This window comes from Juglans microcarpa x Juglans regia, chromosome 7S, assembly GCF_004785595.1.
Source record: "Juglans microcarpa x Juglans regia isolate MS1-56 chromosome 7S, Jm3101_v1.0, whole genome shotgun sequence".
Taxonomy (NCBI): Eukaryota; Viridiplantae; Streptophyta; class Magnoliopsida; order Fagales; family Juglandaceae; genus Juglans; species Juglans microcarpa x Juglans regia.
In genome coordinates, this window is record NC_054607.1 from 21,204,732 (window position 1) to 21,227,546 (window position 22,815).

The window sequence follows — 22,815 nt, forward strand, 5'->3', positions numbered from 1 at the left end:
TTGGTGTTATCAAATACAGTTTCGCTTTGGAGCGGTATTGTTTGTTTTGAGGATGAAACAAACATCGAATTAGGGATTGCCACATCATTGATGTAGTAAAAATAACTATGAGAACCACTCCATTAGATTTTTCTCCAAAATACCTAAACACATTTTAATTTTTCACAACAAAAGGCAGGATACTAGCAACCTGACGCCACATTGGCCTTCCTCACCTGCTGCGGCTTAACCCCACATGAAGTGATACGGAATTAATTTATTAAAATTAAAACATCAACTTGTTTAAATAAATTATAAATGCATCAATCCAATTTGGCACTTAGGCTTTGTTTTAGTTTAAATATTTTTGTTTTATTCAATCAAAAGAGGAAGAAACAAAATAGAAAGATGAACGAAGGAAACTCTCTGGGCATATGCTTTTACAATCAGACACAGAGATTCTCATTTCCTATCACTGGTATATTGGAACATAATGCACTCTCCATTCCCTCCCTTTCCTTCTTTGATCCCCAAATCAAATCTCATGTCTTTAGGACACCAATGGAGTCCATACATAGCCGGGTGGAGTCCTGGAGTAGAGATCAACGGGCCAAGATTCTCAAGGTCTCATGGGCCCCTTGCAATGGTGGTGGTCGTGGCCGTGGCCATGGAACAATGACAACAGGGAGCAGAAGAAGAAGATTCAAGAAAAGTACGAGCCCCAAAAGAAGCAACTTCATGATCTTTGTCATGTCCTCAAGGCCAAGTCCATTTTGGACTTACAGGACATTCTCTGCTGCATGGTTCTCTCCGAGTGAGGGGAGGTGAGGGATCTGGCTTCGTTGAGAGAGAGACGAGGGTGGGAGAGAGATCTAGTTTGGGTGCGGCGAGGACGCATGCTGGGTTTAATGAATGGGCTACGTGGCAGGTATACATTGGTGGCTAATTTCAACCCTTTAATGGATGTACCGATTAGAAGTTATTCTCTATCAAATATCGCAAGTTTGCCCGCTAATGTTATGCAAAAGGCAATAATATCTAGATCTGGAGACGGTCAAGCTACTTTCATTATCCTGAATAATCACCAAAGAAATATATTGCTCTATAACAATAGGGTATTTGATATCAAGTCACTCCTCTAAAAACTTGTTGCAAAAACATCCAGCGATGCTAATCATGCATGTAATCATTGCCTGCCAATAATTTAAATATTGAGCCTACTATCCCAAGAAAAAAAAAGGCATAGATTTATACAATCATATAGCTCCAAACTTCGATAAATATTGGGCTTAGAGTTAGACACTGATCATCTTGTAATTATATTCATTGCAAAAATTATGAGATTTTTCTTTCCATCAAAAGTCATAATTTTAGTTATAAAGGAACTCAAAAAGATCGCATCAGAGATCATACAAATAGAAAAATCAATCCATTAATTAATTAAGACTTAATTTGTAACTCCGATCCTTGTAAAGTGGTAGAGTTTTCAACCTGCAAATCAATGATGTCCAAACTCATTAACATCAGTATTAATTTGCTTTTAATTTGCTAATAGAATTTAATAGTACTACTACTACAACAAATTACATAAGCTTGTGAATTTATTGTTATGAGATCTTTTGTGGATATCAAACATTTCTCATTTTTATAAAACTCATTAGAATTTACTCAGACAATACAAAGAAGACTAAAAGCATCATTACAATTCATGAACTCCCTCTCGTAAAGGGAATTAGGGAGGAAGATGTTGATCATGATCCATTTATGTGTGTGTGTGTGTGTGTGTGTGAGGGATGCTACTTATTATCCTACACCACACACCTTATCAGAGTTACACATTTACTGAAATCCTTCATGCTTATCATTATAGATTCAAGTGTATTTATACACGACTTTACAGGAGAATATCAAATCAAAAAGGAATCAAAAGTAGTTACAAAGCATTGGAGGGAATAACAGCAACATTCCCTACGATTGCTCTAATACTTTACCATCTTGTACATGTGGTCTAATAGTGTCATTTATGTTAATACGCCCTCTCAAGTCCAATGGGGTATCAATTACATTATGACTCGATCTAAAATTATAAAACTTGTTAGCAACTAATGGTTTACTAAAAATATCTGTAATTTGATCCTTAGAACTGATGAAGAAAACTGCAAAAGATTTGGCTGCAACTCGATCCCGGAAAAAGTTGAAGTCGATATCCATATGCTTGGTTCAAGAATGATATACTGGATTGGTGGCTAAGTACAAGGCCCCATTATTGTCACACCATAAGGTGGGAGCTTGAGAAAGAGGTAGTAGACCAAGTTCACATAAGACTGTTTGTAACCAAATAAGCTCAGTAGCAGAGAAGGCAATTGACTTGTATTCGGCTTCGGTGCTGGACCTTACCACTGTTTTATACTTTTTAGAGCTCCTAGAGATCAAATGTTTGCCCAAGAAAATACAAAAGCCCCCAATTGACCGTCTATCATCGGGGCATCCTGCCCAGTCGGCATCGGAGTATGCTTGCAAGTTAAAAGAAGATATATAGGAGAACAGCAAACCAAAGTTAATTGTTCCTTTAAGGTATTGCAAGATCCTTTTAACCGCACTCCAAAGTGACAATTTTGGGGCATGCATGAACTGGCATGCCTTATTCACAGCAAAATTAATATTAGGCCTTGTAAGAGACAGATATTGCAAGGCTCGTACTACACTTCTTTAAAGGATGGCATCATCAAAGGTGGGAGAGTCAAAATTTGACAATTTTAAGGAGGCTACCATAGGTGATGGCATGGGTTTAGCATGCCACATTTTGCTTCGAATGAGAAGGTCCTTAATATATTTTCTTTGAGAGAACAAGAGACCATCACTTAGGTAATCAATTTACAATCCCAAAAAGTAAGATAAAGGACCTAAGTCCTTAACAGGAAATACATGGCTCAAGTCAGATATAAGCTTATCAATTGCCAATGCATGCAAAGATGTTATGACTATATCATCTACATAAATGAGCAAGTAAATTTTCAAGTCACCATGGGCTAAGATAAAGAGAGAAGGGTTAGCTTTTATGTAAGACACTAGAGAGGAGAGGGAGTGAAGGATGCCCTAAGCGGCGATGCCACTGCACGACAGAGGTTCTCTCACCGACATGTGTGGATGATGAAGGAGAAGGTGCTGGCGATAAGGGAAAAACGTAGAGGCCATTATGGTTAGGACCAGTGAGGATCAGCTTCCTCGACGAAGTGTCCTTCACATAGAAATGAGAAGCATGAAATTCGAAGTAACAATGATTATCAATACAGAATTTACATACAGAAATCAAATTTTTAGTGATTAAACGCACATGAAGGAGATTTCGAAGAGTAAAAGAAGAAGAAATGATGGAGTCACTGATGTTCTGAATAGGCAGCACCGAACCATCGCCCTCTCAAATTTGGTCACCGTCAGTGTAAGGTTCAGAGGATAAGTTTAGGTGTTGAAGGTTATTGGTAAGGTGGTGTGTGGCTATCGAATCAGGGTACCAATAGGTGTCAGGGTAAGTGTTTGATGTTATGAAATTGGTAGTGAAAGAGGGAGGGGCTTCATACTGGTATGAATGGTTAAAGCGATGTCAACATTGTAGAGCGACATGCCCGGATTTGTTACAAACTTGGCAAATGGGTCGATTGGTGGAGAATTGGGGCTGAGAGTTTGGTGAGGAAACAGAGGGATGTCGGTCTCCTCTTTGAAAGGTTTTAAACCTGCCTATACCATTTCGGCCATACCTGCCAACGCGTATGAAACCTCGACCACGTTAGTCACGTCCTCCAATAGTTGTAAAGTTAACTGTGGGCTCAATAGAAGAACAAGAACTCCGAGTATTGTGAGATAGACAGCTCTCATGGACAAGCAACAACTGAAAGAGTTCATGTGAGTTGATTGGTTTGGCTCTAGTGGTGACCGAAGTAATGAAGGATTCATAAGAAGGTCCAAGACCAGTGAGCAAATATGTAACAAATTCCTGATCAGGTAAAGGGTTACCAGTGGCTGCTAAGGTGTCAGCCAGAGACTGGACTTCTCCAAAATATGAGGTAATGGATTGATCCCCTCGAATGAGATTGGCAAGTTGAAATTATCAGACTTGGAATTGTTTGGCTTGAGAATGATAGGTGAAAAGAGAGGATAGAGAGGCCCATAGGTCGTGAGAGATAGAGGCAGAGAGTACATGCCCTACAACCGATTCAGAAAAGGAGGAAAACAAGATGCTGAGCACAAGCTCATCAATTCCTTTCCATGAGAAAAAATCTGGGTTGATGGATGTTTAGTTAGGAAGAAATTTGGATGGGCAAGACAAGGACCCATCAACATGTTGATAGAGATCTTGGCCACGCAAGTAGGCTGATTTGAACTTTTCATAGAGGATAGTTTTATGTGATTAGTTTTGTAGTGACAATATGAGAGAAAGAAGAGGCAATGGAAGGGTTGGGTGAGGGAGGGGCTGAAGAAGAAGATGAAGGGGAGAGAGAGCCATGGATCAAGACTAGTGGTCGTCATGCTCTGATATCACATCAGAGTTGCACATTTACTAAAATCCTTCATGCTTATCATTATAGATTCAAGTGTATTTATACATGGCTTTACAAGAGATATCGAATAAAAAAGGAATCAAAAGTAGTTACAAAGCATTAGAGGGAATAACAACAACATTCCCTACGGATGCTCTAATACTTTACTATCATGTACATGTGGTCTAATAGTATCATCTATGCTAATACACCTTACATATTTTAAATATTTTTTATTTTATTTACTTTTTATTTTTTTATTTTTTTCTAAAATAATTGAGTTGTCCTACTCATCATCCATACACCATAAATTTGTTAAGTAAAAAAACGAAAAAAAAATAAAAGATTTGTGATGTGTGGTGTGTGGGATTCTAAGTAGAATTATTCTCTCTCTCTCTCTCTCTCTCTCTCTCTCTATATATATATATATATATATATATAAATAGATTATCATCATCTTCCTCCCGAACGTATATTAATGTGTAGACGCCAAAGTGCTACACACAACCTATATTTTGTGAAAATGTTTGGTATCTAGTTTGTAAGATGTATATAATCTACGGGGAGAATCGGCCTATTAATGGAGGCTATCGACCAAGAGCAACAAACTGTACATAAGAGAGAGAGAGAGAGAGAGAGCCAACTATGTTACCATATCAACCTAGTAAAGGCAATGGCCAAGTACTATTGTATCAAGCTGCATGGTGCCGGTAACTCGAATGAGAAAAAGATGTCATATTTATATTTATATATAGAGATTACGTAAGTAGGGATCTTTACACCATAGTTGTTCAAAGTACAAAATCGAAATATAGTGATAAGTCTAACTTTCCATAATATTATAGCTAATATCGTCATAAAAATAAAATATGAAATTTAACACATATTATTGTTAAAGATATAAATAATAAAATCTATATATTTCCATTAGTTTAAACTTTTATGATAAGTGGTGATCATTTCATATGGTACCGGAGCTAGGGTTCTGAATTCGAACAATTACTCTACACTTTACTCATTTTAATTATATATTCCACGTCTTTTTCCAACTTCTTAATTGGCTTGCGCATGATCAAAAGAAGTATTAAAGGTATAAATAATAAAATCTACCTCTTTGCATCAATTTAAATTTTAGAGACAAATAGTAATTTTACATACCAAAAAAATAAAGTGGTAGTTTCTTGTTGAAATTGAAAAGAACCCAAACCTCAAAGAGGTTTTGTTTTTCTCGGTTCTCTCTACTTAGCACCATATAAACTTTGGTAACTGGATGGTGGATCACATTTCATAGATTACAAATTCTTGATCAAGACCAATCTGAATCAATTCACCTTTGGAAGACTTGATTGAAATTATGCAGCTGTGATCATCATATTAATCAATAACACTGTTAGTATTGTATGTACTATATATTGTGATAGGAGCTATACAATCATTAATCCAAGGCTAGCATAACACTTTCAATTCAAGTTTATAACACTCTAATATTGAATAATTAATTGGGTCTTGTTGTTAAATCGATCCAATATTTCATCTTGTTTGGGAACATTTTAATAGGAGGTTTGTCTGCAAATTCTACTAAATTCTAGTTAATATTATATATGAGTTCTACACATCTCAGGATTAAATTAATAAATAAGGTTAAATATAAAATCAGTAGTACTTAGGGCTTCGTGTTTTTATAAATCAAGACCACAATTTTCAACTTCTATAACATTAATACAGTAATACATGAGAATGATCAAAAGACGTACTCGCAATAAGGTATACATTTGTCAATCTCTCATTAGAAAACTAACAGGAGAATGCCACGTGGCATGTTGATGCTAACATAACATTAGTATTTGAAAACTCATGTACTCATTTTGCCCTAATAAAGATTATGAACAGAGAATAATAGCCATTGTTATCACAATCTACACTAATCTACTCCAAACATATATGTTGTTGAAGCAATGGGAACCAACAATTTTTCTTAGGTGCGGCAACTTTTCTACCGTTTGATAAGTTTATGTAAAATAAAATTAGACAAATTTTAATCTTATTTCACTAAAAATAATTAAAACATAACTATATATAAAACTAGATCTTGATAATTTGCTACATAGATGTAGATCGAAATAAAATGCTAAAATTAAACACAATTTCATATATGTTTCAGATTTCTGACAACAATATTTCATGCGATAATATTCATCCATTATTAATTTGTAATAAAATTTAGAATTTTTTTTCTTCATAGAAAATTTCACGTGATCTTTTAGAGTACCCTATTTCATTCTAGTATATAAGCTAGTTTATCAAGTTTCATGTAAAATCGAAATTTTTTTGTGCCACATTAAGTATAAAATGCTACAATTGAGACCTTAAATAATTTTTTCTTGTTCAATGAAGTCTAGAGGATAAAACCTCTAAACTATTTTCATATATATCATCAGCCTTAAATGATTTTTCTTATATTTTTACTTTAGATTTCATATTAAGAAGTCTAATATTATATAATAAAAAACTTTAGGATCTATATATATATATATATATATATATTAATATATTTATTATTTCTCTTAAACTTAATTTTAATTTAATTTTGGTGGAGCCATATCCTTGAAAATAGATCATATGTAGAACTTATACAAAATTTTAGGGCTATGGGAAAAAAAATGGAGAGGGAGATTTCTATGTATATTGCAATTTTAGAAAATTTTGGAGAGCATAGAGGGGGTTATAAATTTTTTGGGAGGCCATTTTCTATATACATAAAATTATGAATAAAATTTAGAGGATATTTTAAATTTTCAAAAAACAAAAACATTGTGGGGGCCATGCCCCCTAGCCTTAATGTAGTTCGGCCACTATGTAGAAGGTTTTGGTATCAAGTTTGTAGAATATATAAATTCACATGGACAATCTTACGTATGGAGGCTATCAACCAAGATGAACAGGTCATACGAACCCACAAGCACAAAAAAAGGCATGCAGACTGTGTGTGTGTGTGTGTGTGTGTGTGTGTGTGTGTGTGTGTGTGTGTGTGTGTGTGTGTGAGAGAGAGAGAGAGAGAGAGAGAGAGAGAGAGAGAGCTATATATCAACCTAGGTAGTGTTGATACATAAATGAGAGGACATATTTGTATAGGTTACATATATATAAGTAAGGATCTTTACAAAATGACAATTCAAAACACAAAATTGAAATAAAATTATAATATTAGTAATAATTGCAATTGTCCATAATATTATTACTATAATCTTCATAAGAATAAAATTTTAAATTCTAAGCATGTTACGGCAAGAAAATAAAGTGGTAATTTACTGTTGAAATTGAAAAGAATCCAAACCTAAAAGAGATTTTTTTTTTTTTTTTTTTTTTTTTTTTTTTTTTTTTTTTTTTTTTTGTTCTCTCTACTTAGCACCACATAAGCTTTGATCACTGGATTATTACTTCCTAGATTACAAACACTTGATCAAGAGCAATCCAAATGAATTCATTTTTTGAAGATTTTATTATTGAAATTATGCATTTGAGATCATGAAGTTAATCAAGAACACAATTTGTACTCATGTATATACTATATATTGTGATCAATAATTCAACGCTAAGAATTTAATAATTTTCTTTCAAATCAATAATGCTAGATCTTATTTCATCTTGTAATTAAAAACACTTTAATATGCAGTTTGTCTACAAATTCTACTAAATTAATTCTGGGTAATATTACATACAAGTTCTATCCATCTCATGATGAATTATTAATAGGGTTGAAGACAAAATCACTACCAAGATTTTCACATTTTTATAAATCGAAAAATTAACGAAATGCTAGATAGCATATTATGCTTATAATGTGGCATTCTTATGCCATGTGTCAGCCAATCGAATGCTAATATGTGATATTGGTATGCCACGTAGCGATACTCTCATTAATTCTTTAACTAGATATTGATAAAGAAATCTAATTATGAGTTTTTAATTATTCCTAGGATGTGTATTTGTAAGTTTTTATTAAATATAGTTAGCATTTTTCATTGTAAATTTAGTATTTGGATTTTCGTCAGTTTGCAAATGGTTGACTCAGTTTTTAACATTCGCAACATATATATATATATATATATATATATATATATATATATATATATACACACTTGATATTTTTAAAATTTTTAATTAACAATTTTTGTCTAGCTATCTCCATCTAATTTGTTAACAAAGCTAAAAGCTTACACCTATCTCCTTAACGAAATGCCAGCTAATTTATTAAAAATATAATTAAAAAGCCTTTGTTCCGGCCCGATTTATTTCACATCATGCATATATATATATATATATGGTACTATAATATGTCCATAAATTTACGTTAACCTTTTGTCTTTTGAGTAACTCATGATACACAAGACTGAGCAGGTTGGGGCGCTCAAATGGATCTCACTTTACTAAGTTGTATTTCATTTACACGTAAGAATAAAATGGCAGTTTAATTGAGTATGAGGTGTGAAGAGGATATAAATGTCAACTCACCTTCAAGAAACCAAAACCATAACAAACAACTACAAGGACGTGAAGAAGACCAAAAACATGAAGGAGACCAAGGCACCAGTTCTAGACAGTTGCTAACTTGTTACGCACTTCAATCCATGTAGACCTCAAACTCATACTCCATAAATATGTATGTATAGTTTCATATATAATAATATACTGAGAGAGAAGCATTCCAATATAATAATCAATCCACAGTCAATACCGCCCACCACGTCACCATCCCCACTAGCCACCCTTTCAAACCTTCACCACCTCATCACCGTAAAACTACACTAAACCTAGAGTATTCCCATTAGAGCCAACAGGATCAAATCATCCTCAGTGCTTTCTTTTCCTCTCTTAGTGAAACTACAATTGTCCAAATTGTTCATATAGAAACTTCCCACAAAGTCTAGACTACCTTAGAAAAACATTATTCTTCTACCTCTCGAGCATGTCTTATGAATCTACAGTTTCAGCTCTCTACCTTGAGCAAAGGCAACAACTAATTCATTATTGACTATTTTCAAAAAGTCAAATTTCTGGTTGATACGTTTGGCACCATTGGTTTATCCCTTGACGATTATGAAATCATCTCCTACTTGCTTGGTGATTTAAACTCTTTATATGATTCCCTGGTTACATTCGTTACCACCTGTGTTGATCTGATATAATCTGAAGATTTATTTGGACATTTCCTTGCCATGAGCTTTGCCTTGAACAACAGACCTCGGCTCTTAATGTTACATTGCTCTCGACACACACAGTTTTCTGTGGCTCTTCATCCTAGGGCATTCCTCTCAGTCGGCTCATCATGGTGGTTCTTTTACCCAATCCTTCACACATGGTGGCTCTCAAATTTGAGGTAGAGGATAAGGATGCCAATCCAGTACTTCGACTATCCCCTCTTGGCCAACTTGTCAAGTTTGTGATAAAACTCGGTCACACCGCTTGGCAATGCTGGCATCATTTTGATCAAAACTTTCAAGGCCCCAACATTAGTCACCCCATGAATGCCATTGTTGCCAGCCCCATTACTCGTGGATCCAAATTGGTACCCTGGAATTGGTGTCACTCATCACCTCACAATTGATCTAGAGAACCTAAATCTCTCGGCTAAAGAATATATTGGATCAGATCAACAAAATAATTTTTTTTGTTGAACAATACCTAAATCTCTCAGCTAAAGAATATAATTTTTTTTTGTTTCAATGAAAATAATTAAACTGTTTGTGTGGAAGGCTGCCCATGACTTACTACCTACCTTGCAGAATTTGGTTAAAAGGAATATGCTAGAATCTGATTTTTGTGATATCTACAAAAGGGAAGTAGAGACTTTGTCTCATGTATTGTGAAGTTGCCCTGTTGCAAGTGATGTTTGGGCTGAGTCTCTAAGTCCTGTAAACAAATGGCCAAATTCAACTATAGATTTCTGTGTTTTATGGTCATATTTGATTGCTAAGTTATCGGTGGATGACTTTCAGTTGGTCTGTTTTATTATGAGAAGGATTTGGATACGGAGGTATTATGTAGTTCATGGGAAAGCTTTAGAGAGTCCTCATCAGGTGGTGATGGCAGCAAGCTCAGCTAGGGATTTGTTCTTAAATTCCCTAATTAAATAAGTGTCTATCACTGCTTATGAAGAAGGTGACAGAAGAGATGCAAGATGGAAGAAACCATGTTACAGTTGGCTTAAAGCAAACTGGGATGCATCTGTTACAAAACAAAATAAAACAGGTTTAGGTATAATCATAAGGAATGATCAAGGATCTATCATGGTATGTATAAGTGCAAATGTGAAACCTTGTGTGAGACCTTGTGTGAAACCTGTGGTGGCAGAAGTCATGGCACTGAGAAGGGCAATGGAGTTTGTGTTGATTTGGGATTTGCAAGGGTTGTGTTCGAAAGTGATTCCCAGATTATTGTCAAGGCTGCAAACTGTGATGAAGATTTAAGTTCATATTATGGGACTTTAGTTCATGATGCTAGAGTAATGCCTTTGGAAAGGTCTGGCTAGCAGGTTGCTTTTGTTTACAAAGAAGCAAACTGTGCTGCACATCAACTAGCAAGATTTGCCCTAGTGCATGAAGATGGAACAAATTTGGATAGAAGATGGGCCAATGCAAATTATGTCTATTGTTTATTTAGAACCGTCTATGTAATGTCGACAGATTTCTGTCTTTGCATTTCACATCAATGGAAGTTCTATTTTCCAAAAAAAAAAGGAATTCCTCTGTTAACAGTTAAGGTTAAGGAGAAATTGTTAAATTTAATTCCAATTAAGGAAGGCTTAGACTAATATCATCAATTGGAATTATATAATTTGATTATATAAATATATATATATATATATATATATATAGATATAGATATAAAAGCTCTCTTTTTGTGGTAGGGTACTAGGGGAAGCCTCGATTCGGCTATGCATATCCGTATCCCAATAGAAATTTCATTATTTTCCCTATTGTTGTTTGTTGTTGCTTTGGATAAGTAGGAGTATTTTACTAAGGTGAAACTGTACAAAATTTGGTAGAAAAAGACCGTCTACATAAAGGTTTCAATGTATTGTGTTGGGAGATTTGTGGTGGTAGAAAGAAACAAGACCAAGTATAACAATGCAATTGAAATTTCTCTCTTACAGAATTTGTAGCTACAAGCAGCTTGACAAAACTGGGCGTACCAAAAATGCCCAACTCAAATACCATTTGCAAAAACTCTGAAAGTAAGTAAATACACAACAAATTAGACTCATGCAAATTGTTGTCATGTCAATTGGCTCTCTTCCTCTTCTTCGACTTCTTCACCCGAGATTTTCCACTCTTCTTTGATTTATTTATAGGCGGTTTCCGCTTCTCGCTTTGTTGTTTTGGAGGTACAGGTTTCCCACTGTCATCCTCCCCTGCAGAGTGGGTATCACTGTCGGACTCATCTTCATCAGAACTTAGTACCAAATCCTCCACAACATCTTCCTCCCCAGCTACCTCTTTGTAATCTTCCATTTTTCTCTTCTTTTTCTTCTTTTTTGTTTCTTCGGGCTTGGCCCTGTGAATCGATAGTAAAACAATAAATAACAATAGAACCAGAGGGAAAGGCATCTGAGAGACAGAGATGATGACATACTTGGAATCACTTCCTGGTAACCATGAGGAACTAAAGACAGAAGCACCTTCTTCATTCACTGTAACATCCTCTTCATCACTTTCTGATATCCTCCTTGTGAAGACAGAGGAATGCTCGCCAACAAGAACACTGAATCCATATACACATACACATCACAAAATTGCAACTTAAAAGACGGAAACATGAATATACTAAAGCCTATAAATAACATAAATAATAAACCTGGATTCCGTCAATGAAGCATTTCTTTGCTGTGCTCTTTGCCGCAGAGCTAAAACATACTGTGACAGAGGGCTAGCCCCCAACTTTTTCGCATCCTGTGATAAACACAAGGTTTTCATGTACCTCTGAGATTTTAACTTGCAGAAACAAAACATTCAAAATGTCTAAGGTGAAAACAACGTTGTGATATACACGGCTCAACTAGTTGGATTGCATTTCCTAATCATTGAAACCCGTTATTATATCTTCAACTGCCATTGTGTGTAAACCCCAAAGGTTGAATTACTCAACAGTTGACCAGCTCAAAAACACTCAAAAGCCATGTACAATTATCATAGAGGACTTGTAAAGTAGAAAGTCTTTCTACCAATTTCAGACATTTTTCTTGGTAACTAAAACAAATTTTTATTGAATTAAGTAGACGTAGCTCAAGTACCCAGGCATATACGAAAGAACCAAGTTAAGACACATACTGGCTATATCAATTTTAAAATAATGAAATAAAAAAGGTGACCATTTTTACAGATTAAATAATCTGATCAACTGAAGAATGAATACTGCAATTCAACCAGATTGAGAATTAACTTTTAACATCCAACACTCTTCTCATCCTAAGCATGTTGTCGATTGCAGAATGCTGAATATATAGATTATGTTTGATGAACAAACTCAGCATGAAGAGGACAAAATTGTTTACAAACCTCAAGAAAAGATGTTGCTGCAGGATTATTGGGAAGAAAAGAAATCAACGTACGCCTTTCATTGGTAAACTCAGAACTAGCCTCAATCTGGAATGTAAAATAGCTGATACATTAGTCGTGTAGTAAAAGTTTGGAGATAGATAAAAGATGAATTCATCTAGACAGAGAACAGACAGATCAAAGGATCATAAATTTTTTTTCCCTGCAATCCACCTTTTGAAGAGGAGTAGCATATGTCATTACCACTTCAATAAATATACATTAGTTATGTGCACCACAAGCTTTGCCATATGTAAAATATAAAATCATTAAAAACAAATAGAAAAATAAAGTGTGTACTACAAGCTTTCCTATGGGTAAATGATGAATTTGTCTAGATAGATAACAAGGAAAAAGATTCTCATCAGCCACTGTTTTGCATCAGCCAACACACACCTTACATGTCAGCATTTTTTTTTCCCTCCTCCCTATCGGCTATCACACGTTCCTCTCACCCATTTCAAATGCTTTGAGCCCAGAAAAAATCTCTCTCTCTCTCTCTCTCTCTCTCTCTCTCTCTCTTAAGTAAGTGCATTTCACCTATAAGAATTTCCAGCATTAACAGTAGTACATCTTCAATAATTTGGATACAGTGTTCCGCCGAGGAAAGAAAATTATTTTGATCAAAACCCCAGACTGCACAGAGAATCTGATGAAAGAGCAAAACAAAAAGAGCTTTCCCAATTCTTGATTCTCTCTCTCTCTCTCTCTCTCTCTCTCTCTCTCTAAGATCGTAAAATTATTTTTGTGCCGTTAATCTGGGGCGTTTCAAAAAGGCAAAGTGTTTCTTTTAAAGCATTAACAGTAGTAAGCAAGTTTGTTTCGCGAGAAAATAGAAAAGAAAAACAAAATCCAAAAACATGTTAGCTGCATATCTTCTTGCAGATCAGGAATGACAAGATCCAGAAGTAAAAACCCAACTAAAGCAAAAAAAAAAAAAAGACACATATAAAGACGGAAAAAATTACAATAATCCTTAAATCTGCCATAAGCTAGAGAGCTGTTCGTCTTTAAGGAAATGAGATCTAAGAGGGAGGTAGGGAGAGAGTACTGACTAAGTGGTGGAGGTGGGAAGTGTGGGCGCCAGAAGTGAAGAGGAAAGAGAGAGTGAGGAAGAGGCAGAGGACGATGTTTCAGCATTTAAAAACAAAAAAACAAAACAAAACAAAAAACAAAAGATAAAATACACGTCAGGTGTGTTGGGGGTGTGGGTGGGGAACAGTTGCTGATGTATAGAAGGACTCAGATAACAAATAGATAAAGGGATCAGAAATTTTTTTCCATCAATCTACCAACACTAGGATCAGGTGGAGCACATGCAGTTACCACTTCAATAAACATACATTAGTTATGAGCACCACGGGCTTTGCTACCTATAAAAGATGAAATTGTTCACAAACAACAGACAACTAGTGTAAAAATTTTTCCAGCATTTCACCTTGACACTAATAGATTAGGTGAAGCACATCAGATCACCACGGCAATAGATATACCTGACGGATAAGTTGCCTCATTTCTTTCCGGAACCTCTCAACTTTGGTAGTTTTGCAAAAGCTGCGCAACCGGACAAGGGGGATAAAAGACAACTCAAAGAATGCAACAGAATAGCTCCACTGAGCTAAATGCTCAGCTAGCTCCTCAATCACTGAAAGAACACATGCCTCTTGAAATGCCCGTGTCTTCAGGGTTGTCTCACTTACCTAGCATAGAAAATTCTCCAAATTCACATCAGCAATAAAGCTGCATGGTGCGATAACAAGGACAGAACACATCCAGGCCTAGAAGTACATTGAGTTTAGTTAAGTATAAAAAATAAAATAAAAAATAAAACAAAAAAGTACCTTTAGTTTAGTGCGCAAATCAACAGCTTTGCTAACACCTCCAGCAGGGGGCCTATTTAATTCTTTCATCTCCAACATGTCCAAAAGGAGCATAGAAACAGGTATGAAAGTACCAGTAGAAGCGGCAATGCGGTTAAGCATTTTAGCACATCTCACTCTAAGGGGAAAGTAGCTTGCACTTGGAACCAGACGGGCCACCCCAGAAATTATTTGGGTCAGAGGATAAGCAAGGGGCCTAAAGTCCGGTTCTGAGCCATAGGCACACATAGCTCCAGTCCAAAGTTCTAGGCAGTTAATGAACTTCCACTCGTATACCTTTCGGAATGCCTCCTGTAGAACACAGTTAAAAATTAAGTGCAGTACTCGGCCAGCATGCCCAAAAGTCTATGAGAATGACATTAAAAAGGTAAAGCATCCACAGACTTGAAAGGCAATTGACCAAATTAATAAGCTTGGAAATTTGCAGCTTAAGACAAAAGCTAATAATTGCAATTCTATAGTGGCAAAAGGGCAAATTTTGAGTGACAACTACACCAAATGGGCAACACTTACCTCCAAAATGACACAAATATTAGCATCATGATCCCTAAGTTAACAGTGAAAGGCATCATTTAAATTCATCAAAATACAAGGAGTTAACACGAGAACCCTAAAAACTAATCTTTAAAAAAGGAAAATATTACCTTACTGATCAAAAAATAAAGAGGAAATATTACCTTAGTCTTCGTATTGAGTGCATCCCGTAAAATCATTGCCAATTGTCGAATAAAAACAAATGCATGTTGATATGCAGTAGGAAGATCCACCCCCAGAAGTTCAATGACGCAATTTCCAAGAAATTGGATATGTTGCAATTTCAATGCATTTATAAACTGGCAGTTCAACACGTATGCTTTATATATCCCTTTAAAGCACTCATCTAAGCAATCAGATCCAAGTCGGATGCATAAATCTCTTAGAAATAGAAATGAGACAACAGGTAGTGCACCACCACCTGTACCCCAAAAGTGAAGTGCAACCTGAATAAAGTTCAAACATAAAAATGAATTCTGCTTGTAGACAGCTAAATGACCTGGCAATTATTATGTCCAAAAACTCCACCAAAACAAAATGATGCAAGCCCCAAAACATGAGAGGCACAGTTGCTGCTCATATGACACAAAACTAAAGAACCCAACCTACATGTGATTTGCAAAACAGATTGAATAGATAATCCCACATTCAGAATGTTTAAGATCATTAAATAAAGTTGATTCCTTTCTTGTTTTGTTTGATAAGTAAGAAGTAATTTTATTAGAAGCGAATGTTTAGGCAAAGTCATGTACACAGGAAGTACACAAAAGCAAACTCCTAAAAACATTCTAAGAAACAGAAAGCGACAACAGAAAATCATGAGCAGAAGCTCCGTTAATCACTAAAGCAGAAAACCAAATCAATAAAGAGTGCATAAAAATGTTCTGGAGTTCGTTCAAAGTACTGGCCATGAAAGACTTTTTTCTCAAGCAAGCATTGTTTTAAAAAGACCATTTAAAGTAGGAACATTAAACCACTCCTGGTCTAGTGCAGGGTAGAGGACCACAAACTAGAGTGAGTATGCATCAGATTTAAAGTAGCAACTATGGTAAACAAAAGAAGCAGAAAAATATATTGAATCCAAAAAATCAAGAAGAGCTTCACACATACCTTTATGTACCTCCTCAAAAGGCTTGGAAAAGCAACCAAAAATATGGAAGAATATTTGAGACGCCGTAAAGTAAATGATATCATTTCTGTATCAGTCATTTGGTTCAAAACATGTAGGGCATTTCCAAGATATGACTTCACAAAGTGATTGAAGTTCTTCCATTGTTTTGAGCTCATGAGATCTATTATAGTCTCTTTCTTTCCACCAGAACTAGGAAGCTTCAACAATTTTCGAAGTATTGAATCCATTTCACTTAATACAAACAACATTATTTTATTGAAGACACTGCTTGACATGATACTGAACTTTGTTGAAGGATCATCCCCACCATCATCACCATAGTGGCATGCAGTCTTGAATGCTCTCATAAGCGAACGAAGAGCTCTTAAGTTTCCATTTTCTTGTATCGAGTTACACCAGGAATCAACCATTGAACTAGTTATCACATGTTCTGAAGGTTTCTCATCTTTTTTTGAAATATCATGCTTGCCAGTTTCACCATCGATTTGTATGTCTACATCTTCCACGTCAGTATCGGCATCCTGCAAGAAAGTGGAACAGGTTTCACAGAGCCATTTTATTAAGAGCACCCACTTAGAGTATTACAAATTCCAAGATATTTTTGAACTCACGTCAATATCCTCATCATTAAATTGTAGAAGTTCCTTGTCATGCTCTTTCAAAAACTCGTAGAATTCAGGGTCCTGCAAAAAACACTTGTCAATGACTTAACCACTAAGGATATAGCAGTAGCAATAGGCACAGATACAAGTTAGCAAGGTAAAACATTATCAAGTACCAATGAATTTAATATTTCACAATTTAATGAATAAGAATTTTTTTTTCATCAAATCTGAGGATATGATCATTCCTAGTAATATTGACTGAGCCAACATCTATTCAATAATCAAGCAACTGAGCCATAATGAACTTCATGGTACCATAACATGGAACCTCTACAACATGATTTTTCCTGGACATGAAGCAGCCATAGCAAATATTGCTAAAAGCATAAATCATACCTACTTTACAAGTTATGCCTATTTCATCAATAAAGTTCTCGTTTACTGATAAAAAAACACCTACTTTACAAGTTAGGACTTTGCAGTGTCATAAATCAATGCATAAGCTCAGCACAATGTAATATACCACAGGTAAATTAATTGACCCCCAGTCCCCTAGTCTTACACAACCTGGTCACTTTACAACCACGAACTAGATTTCTTCACAAAAATCTAGTAAAAGCCCCCTAAAACAACTGATTTTCAAGATTCAAGAGTCCTGGGTCCATAATCTCAATGGTCCACACTCACAGTTTACCTTAGAACAAAAAAAAAAACATAGAGGCACAATACTCTACCTGCTTTACGCAGAAATATTGTCTCTATAGCAAATCATAATGATAATCAATCAACTGAATCAAGCCCCAGATAAAGAAGGGTTGTGGTAGGTTGATAGACAACATAAATCTTCGTCAATATCTTTTTTTTTTACAAGAATGTTTTATTGATTTAAAAGCGGCATTGCCCAAGTACACAAGAAGTATACACGCATTACACATTGCAGCAACTAGGAACTAGAAAAGGATTCTTTGTCAATATCTCCCAAACTACTGACCATAATTAGATGGGATTAAAGTATAGTTGAATTTAGAATGTTAACCTTGTTATGACCATTTCCCCTTTCAAAGAAAATGAACTGTATTAACATGAAATGGATATATCCATATAGTATAAGATATACGAAATCATAAAACAAGGCAACTTATACCAAGAATTGAATCATGTAGGGATGTGCATTTTGGTTTACATGAGAGTGAGCACTTAAGCTCTATTTTTAGTGCACTTAGTATGAGAATGTTAAGATCAATTTCAGGAACCTGGAGAATATAATGCCAATTAAAAAGTGATAATTGAATTGAATCAATTATTAACTAATTGCTATGCCAATGCGAAACTCAAAAACCCAACCTAGTGTGCGAAATCCCTTTAATTTTGAGTACGTTTCATGATTCGCATACCAAATTCAAGCATGGAATCCAAAAGAACAAATGCTCTATATAAGGAAATTAAGATTTAAAAGATGACAAAAATACATCTTCAGCAAGAGTAAAAGCCTCACCTTTTCCTTAAGTCTATCTAGTTGCTTCATGTGCGCTCTCGCTTGACTCCTAGATTTAGAAGTCGTGCTCCTACCGGTTTCTTCTTCCTCTTGTTCATCATTCAGCTCAGGTTCCAAACTATTCACTGAGATCACAAAAAGGAGAAACGATGAACAATAAATTCAAGCAGAACATTCAATGAAAACTGCTTGAATAAACAAATTTGGAACGGGAAAAAAGAAAAAATCTGCGCCTTTCGCACCCATGTTGAGAATGGCCAGTAAGTTATTCCTGAAAAGGAGAAAGAAATTACAATAAACGGTCAAGAGATGTATCTGTAAGAAGTGCTAACATTGCTATCTTAACACCCAGATTTTCGGGGGAACGAAACAGAAAATTACAAATTTGCGAGGAAATATGAGTATGGATATCAAGCACATGAAAGTAAGATATAAATTAAGAAAGAGTGGGTATAGAGTTCCAAAAAGTGGGAAAATTCACGTACCTCTGAGACCACCACCACGAAACCCCTAACCCAGGGCGCTTCAGTTTTTAGGGTTTAGCCCTTTTTTTTATTTTTATTTTTTATCTTGGGGGGACAACTTTTAGAGCATTTGAGGAACAGTACTGCTTCATACAGGCACAAGTTGTGCCTGCACGCCGTCAGCGGTTATATTATTAAAGAAAACACCCGAGGCTTGTGAGGTTGAACTGAATAAACATCTAACTACTTCGCAGTTATATCATACTAAAAAGCGTGTTGATGCCAGTATAAATACGGACCACAATATTGTGAAGGATCCAGAGGGAAGGGATGGCAGAACAAGAAGGAAACAACCAGCAACATTGACACAAAATAATTCATTCTTCATTCGAAAATAAGCATTTTGGACGGGGGATTGCTTAACAACACCCTCAAATGTCTAATATAGAGCAATAAGAATGAGAAAAAAAAAATAAAGAGGTGGGACTTGGGAAGAAGCGTGAGAACTAGAACTGTCAAAGAACCTGTATAGGGAAAACTACCAATAATAACAATTTCTGTGATTTAAAATTCAAAACTGAACCCAACTGGTAAGTTCAGAAGGATTCCCCACGATTTTCCATCCCAAATGAAACTGTGGGCTTCCTCAGCCAGTACCAAACGGCCACTCCATCGTCACTTTGAAAACAACTAATCAATCTTCACTGATGAGTACATGAGTCTTGTGAACCAGAAGCGAGCATAGAAACCAATTGTACCAGTCAGCACGAATCCGTCCCTAACATTTGCTCCTCTTACCTTGGATTCGTTTGGCACAACAAATAAATCCCCCATTTTGCCAACAAACGAACGAAAATGAAAATGAATCCATGAGGAGGAAGGAGGAAGGAGGAAGGAGGAAGGACTCACTGTCTGCTAGTAGAAGCCGCCGACCATGAATCCACGACCAAGAAGAACTGTTGCGACTGTAGTGGGTGAGGGATAGGGTTCGGCGTCGAAGGAAGGGGCCGGGGCAGGAGATCGAGGGGGCAGTTCTCTTTCAATGGGTTTTTTCTTTTCCGTAACACGCACCGTTTCAACACCAGTTACTAAACGCACCGTTTCATCAACTACGGTAGAAGTCGTGCGCGAGGCCTAGGCGGTTGTGCCTGTGTTTACATATTAAGAAAATATATTTAAATGTGATTTGTGCAACCGCTGTATAATTGATTAGAAAAAAGTGAATAAAATGTAAAATTAATATAAAAAAAGTTAATTTTTAATAATAGATTTTATTATTTTTCAAAACAATTACTCAGCATTTATACACTTCACGATTCTATATAGAATTACTCTTAAAGTTTTTCTTGTTGTTAATTTCACTCTCTTCTCTTTTTCTCTTGAATGCCTACGAGATTTATAACAAAAAATTAGCAACAGAGGAGTTGTCTTTTTCTTTAATAGTAAGGCTAAATGCACTTTTAAGTTATATAAATCTCCTATATTTTTTTGAATAAAAATATAATCTATTATTAAAAATTAATCTTTTTATGTAGATCTTAAATTTATCTTTTTTTTTCTAAAAGAGTGTGCAGATTTTACAAACTCTAGAACTGTTATACAAATCATTTCTAATTTATCTCTTGATTTTATAATCTAATCTAATTACTATTTAAATAAATAAGTAAATAAACTTCCGCCTTGAATTTGAAGGGAACATGATTAGGATATTTAGAAAATTATTTCCATGAGTATTGTTTAGAAAATTAAACATGAGTCATTGAAATGGGACAAGGCAAGAGGAAGTAATGAAACCTAGAGAAAAGAATGGTCACAATTGCTTGTTCGCAACGAAATTGTAAAATCGTCACAAATAAAAGTTATTGCATCGACTAGAATGTCGCCACAACAAATCAAAAATTCAACAGAATTGACTGGCTTGACGGACGAGAGAATGGTTCACTAAAATTTTTTGTGGTGAGTTTTGGTCGTCATAAAAACAATATATTTTCACCGCAAAAGGTCATAATTGAATTTCGACGATTGCTTTGTTGCTGGAAAAAGTTTTTCTAGCGAGTATATGTGGCTGTAAAAAGTGCATTTCGTCGCTGTAAATAGTGTCTGCTTTTCCAACAATTTTATCAATCGATCGTGTTTCTTTTTTTTTTACGGTTGTAACATCGTTGAAAAAAGTTATTTAGGTCGAACCATGGTTGCCCCAAAAGACCATATAGTAATGTTAAAAATAGTACAGGATACAATTTTCGACGTGGATAACATTCGCTGCATATAAGATTTATTAGGCAATTTTTTTGTTGAAATTGTTATTTTGGGGTAGTATTTTTTTGTACGATTTATTTTGTCGAGACAGTATTTTTTACTCGAAACTGTATTTTTGGGACATCCCAAATGGCGTTGAAAATAGTTTTTTGTACTAATTAATGTCAGGAAAAAATTATAGATGTTATATAGTTACCTAACAATATGACTTTATGATAAATTAATGCAGATTAATTAATGATAAATACTCAATTATAATCTCCTCAATGTATTCTTAAAAGGTTTTTTGCTATTTTCAAATATAAAAATAAAATAAAATAAAATAAAAAAAGGTAACATTTTGGTAGTATAGATATTCACCATTATTGGATGAATATTTATAGTCAAGATTAGTATGGAAAAAATGATAAGTGCCATATTTGAGCAGAAACTAGTAGGGACACCATTTACAAAAATATACTAGAACGTGATTGTTGTCCAACTTCATTGATGAACTATATATTGAACTCAAGTCAAATATCATGTGGTGGATCAACATCTAAATGCATAGTGGATATATCAACAAGTCTAATATTTACATTAATAAAGTAATAGATCCATATTAAGTACTAAACATATTTCTTAAGTTTAACATGATATTCCTCCATCTATGTAGGAATAAGTTTCTATATGCTAGCATAATTAACCTTATGTTTAGAATCTATCTCCAACTGGGTTGCTTGCTTGATCTGAAGTTGGTATTGCATCTACTTTATCATTGTACCATATTGATTCTCAATCATGTGAGCCCATAGATAGAGAATCTTTTTGGATGGTTATATTTATCATCTACCCATAACTTTATGTTGCCATAGAAGAACCAGTTAACATGGATCACTACAATTATAGATAGCTCATTCAAATATGTTATAACCTTACAACAAAAAACCATTTCCCTACAATTATCTTATAAGAAGCTGTACATAAATTGTCAAATACTATTGGTAAAAGAAACTACACTTATATGTTACCTACGGTCAAGCCTTCTAAGCCAAACATGGTGAAGTATTAAAGACTTTACCCACTCAAAAGGCTTTACACAACAACATTTTTTTAAGTACATAATATTGCACAAGAAGTTAGTAGGGACTTGAAGCATCTGGCTTATTTGAAGATGAGCAATGATTTTTAAAAACACAAAAATTGATTCCGCACAAACACAAAAAATTGCACAATAGCCCATTATAAATTCAATCCATCTGAAAACATTACATATGCAGGGACATTCCACGAAACAATAAAACATATCCATAACTTTGATAGCATGAAGTATTGCAAGAAAACACAAAAAAGCCTTAA

The 22,815-nt window shown here is 35.0% G+C and overlaps 1 protein-coding gene across 2 annotated transcripts; it reads right to left on the bottom strand.

Moving 5' to 3' along the window:
• Nucleotides 1-11,614: 11,614 nt before the first annotated feature.
• LOC121241368 (nucleolar complex protein 2 homolog) lies at nucleotides 11,615-19,368 on the bottom strand. Of its 2 annotated transcripts, XM_041139106.1 has the most exons (12): nucleotides 19,240-19,367; nucleotides 18,982-19,025; nucleotides 18,755-18,879; nucleotides 17,266-17,337; nucleotides 16,633-17,175; nucleotides 15,666-15,968; nucleotides 14,950-15,279; nucleotides 14,602-14,808; nucleotides 13,070-13,156; nucleotides 12,369-12,463; nucleotides 12,147-12,275; nucleotides 11,615-12,068 (listed from the first exon to the last, which is right to left on the bottom strand). In XM_041139106.1, exons 2-12 carry the CDS (start codon nucleotides 18,998-19,000, stop codon nucleotides 11,795-11,797), a joined length of 2,184 nt encoding a protein of 727 aa, XP_040995040.1. In that variant the 5' UTR covers nucleotides 19,001-19,025; nucleotides 19,240-19,367; the 3' UTR covers nucleotides 11,615-11,794. The 2 variants fall into 2 exon arrangements, with proteins under 2 accessions (XP_040995040.1, XP_040995041.1); XM_041139107.1 differs by lacking the exon at nucleotides 15,666-15,968 and having other exon boundaries at nucleotides 19,240-19,368.
• Between the last annotated feature and the right edge of the window lie 3,447 nt (nucleotides 19,369-22,815).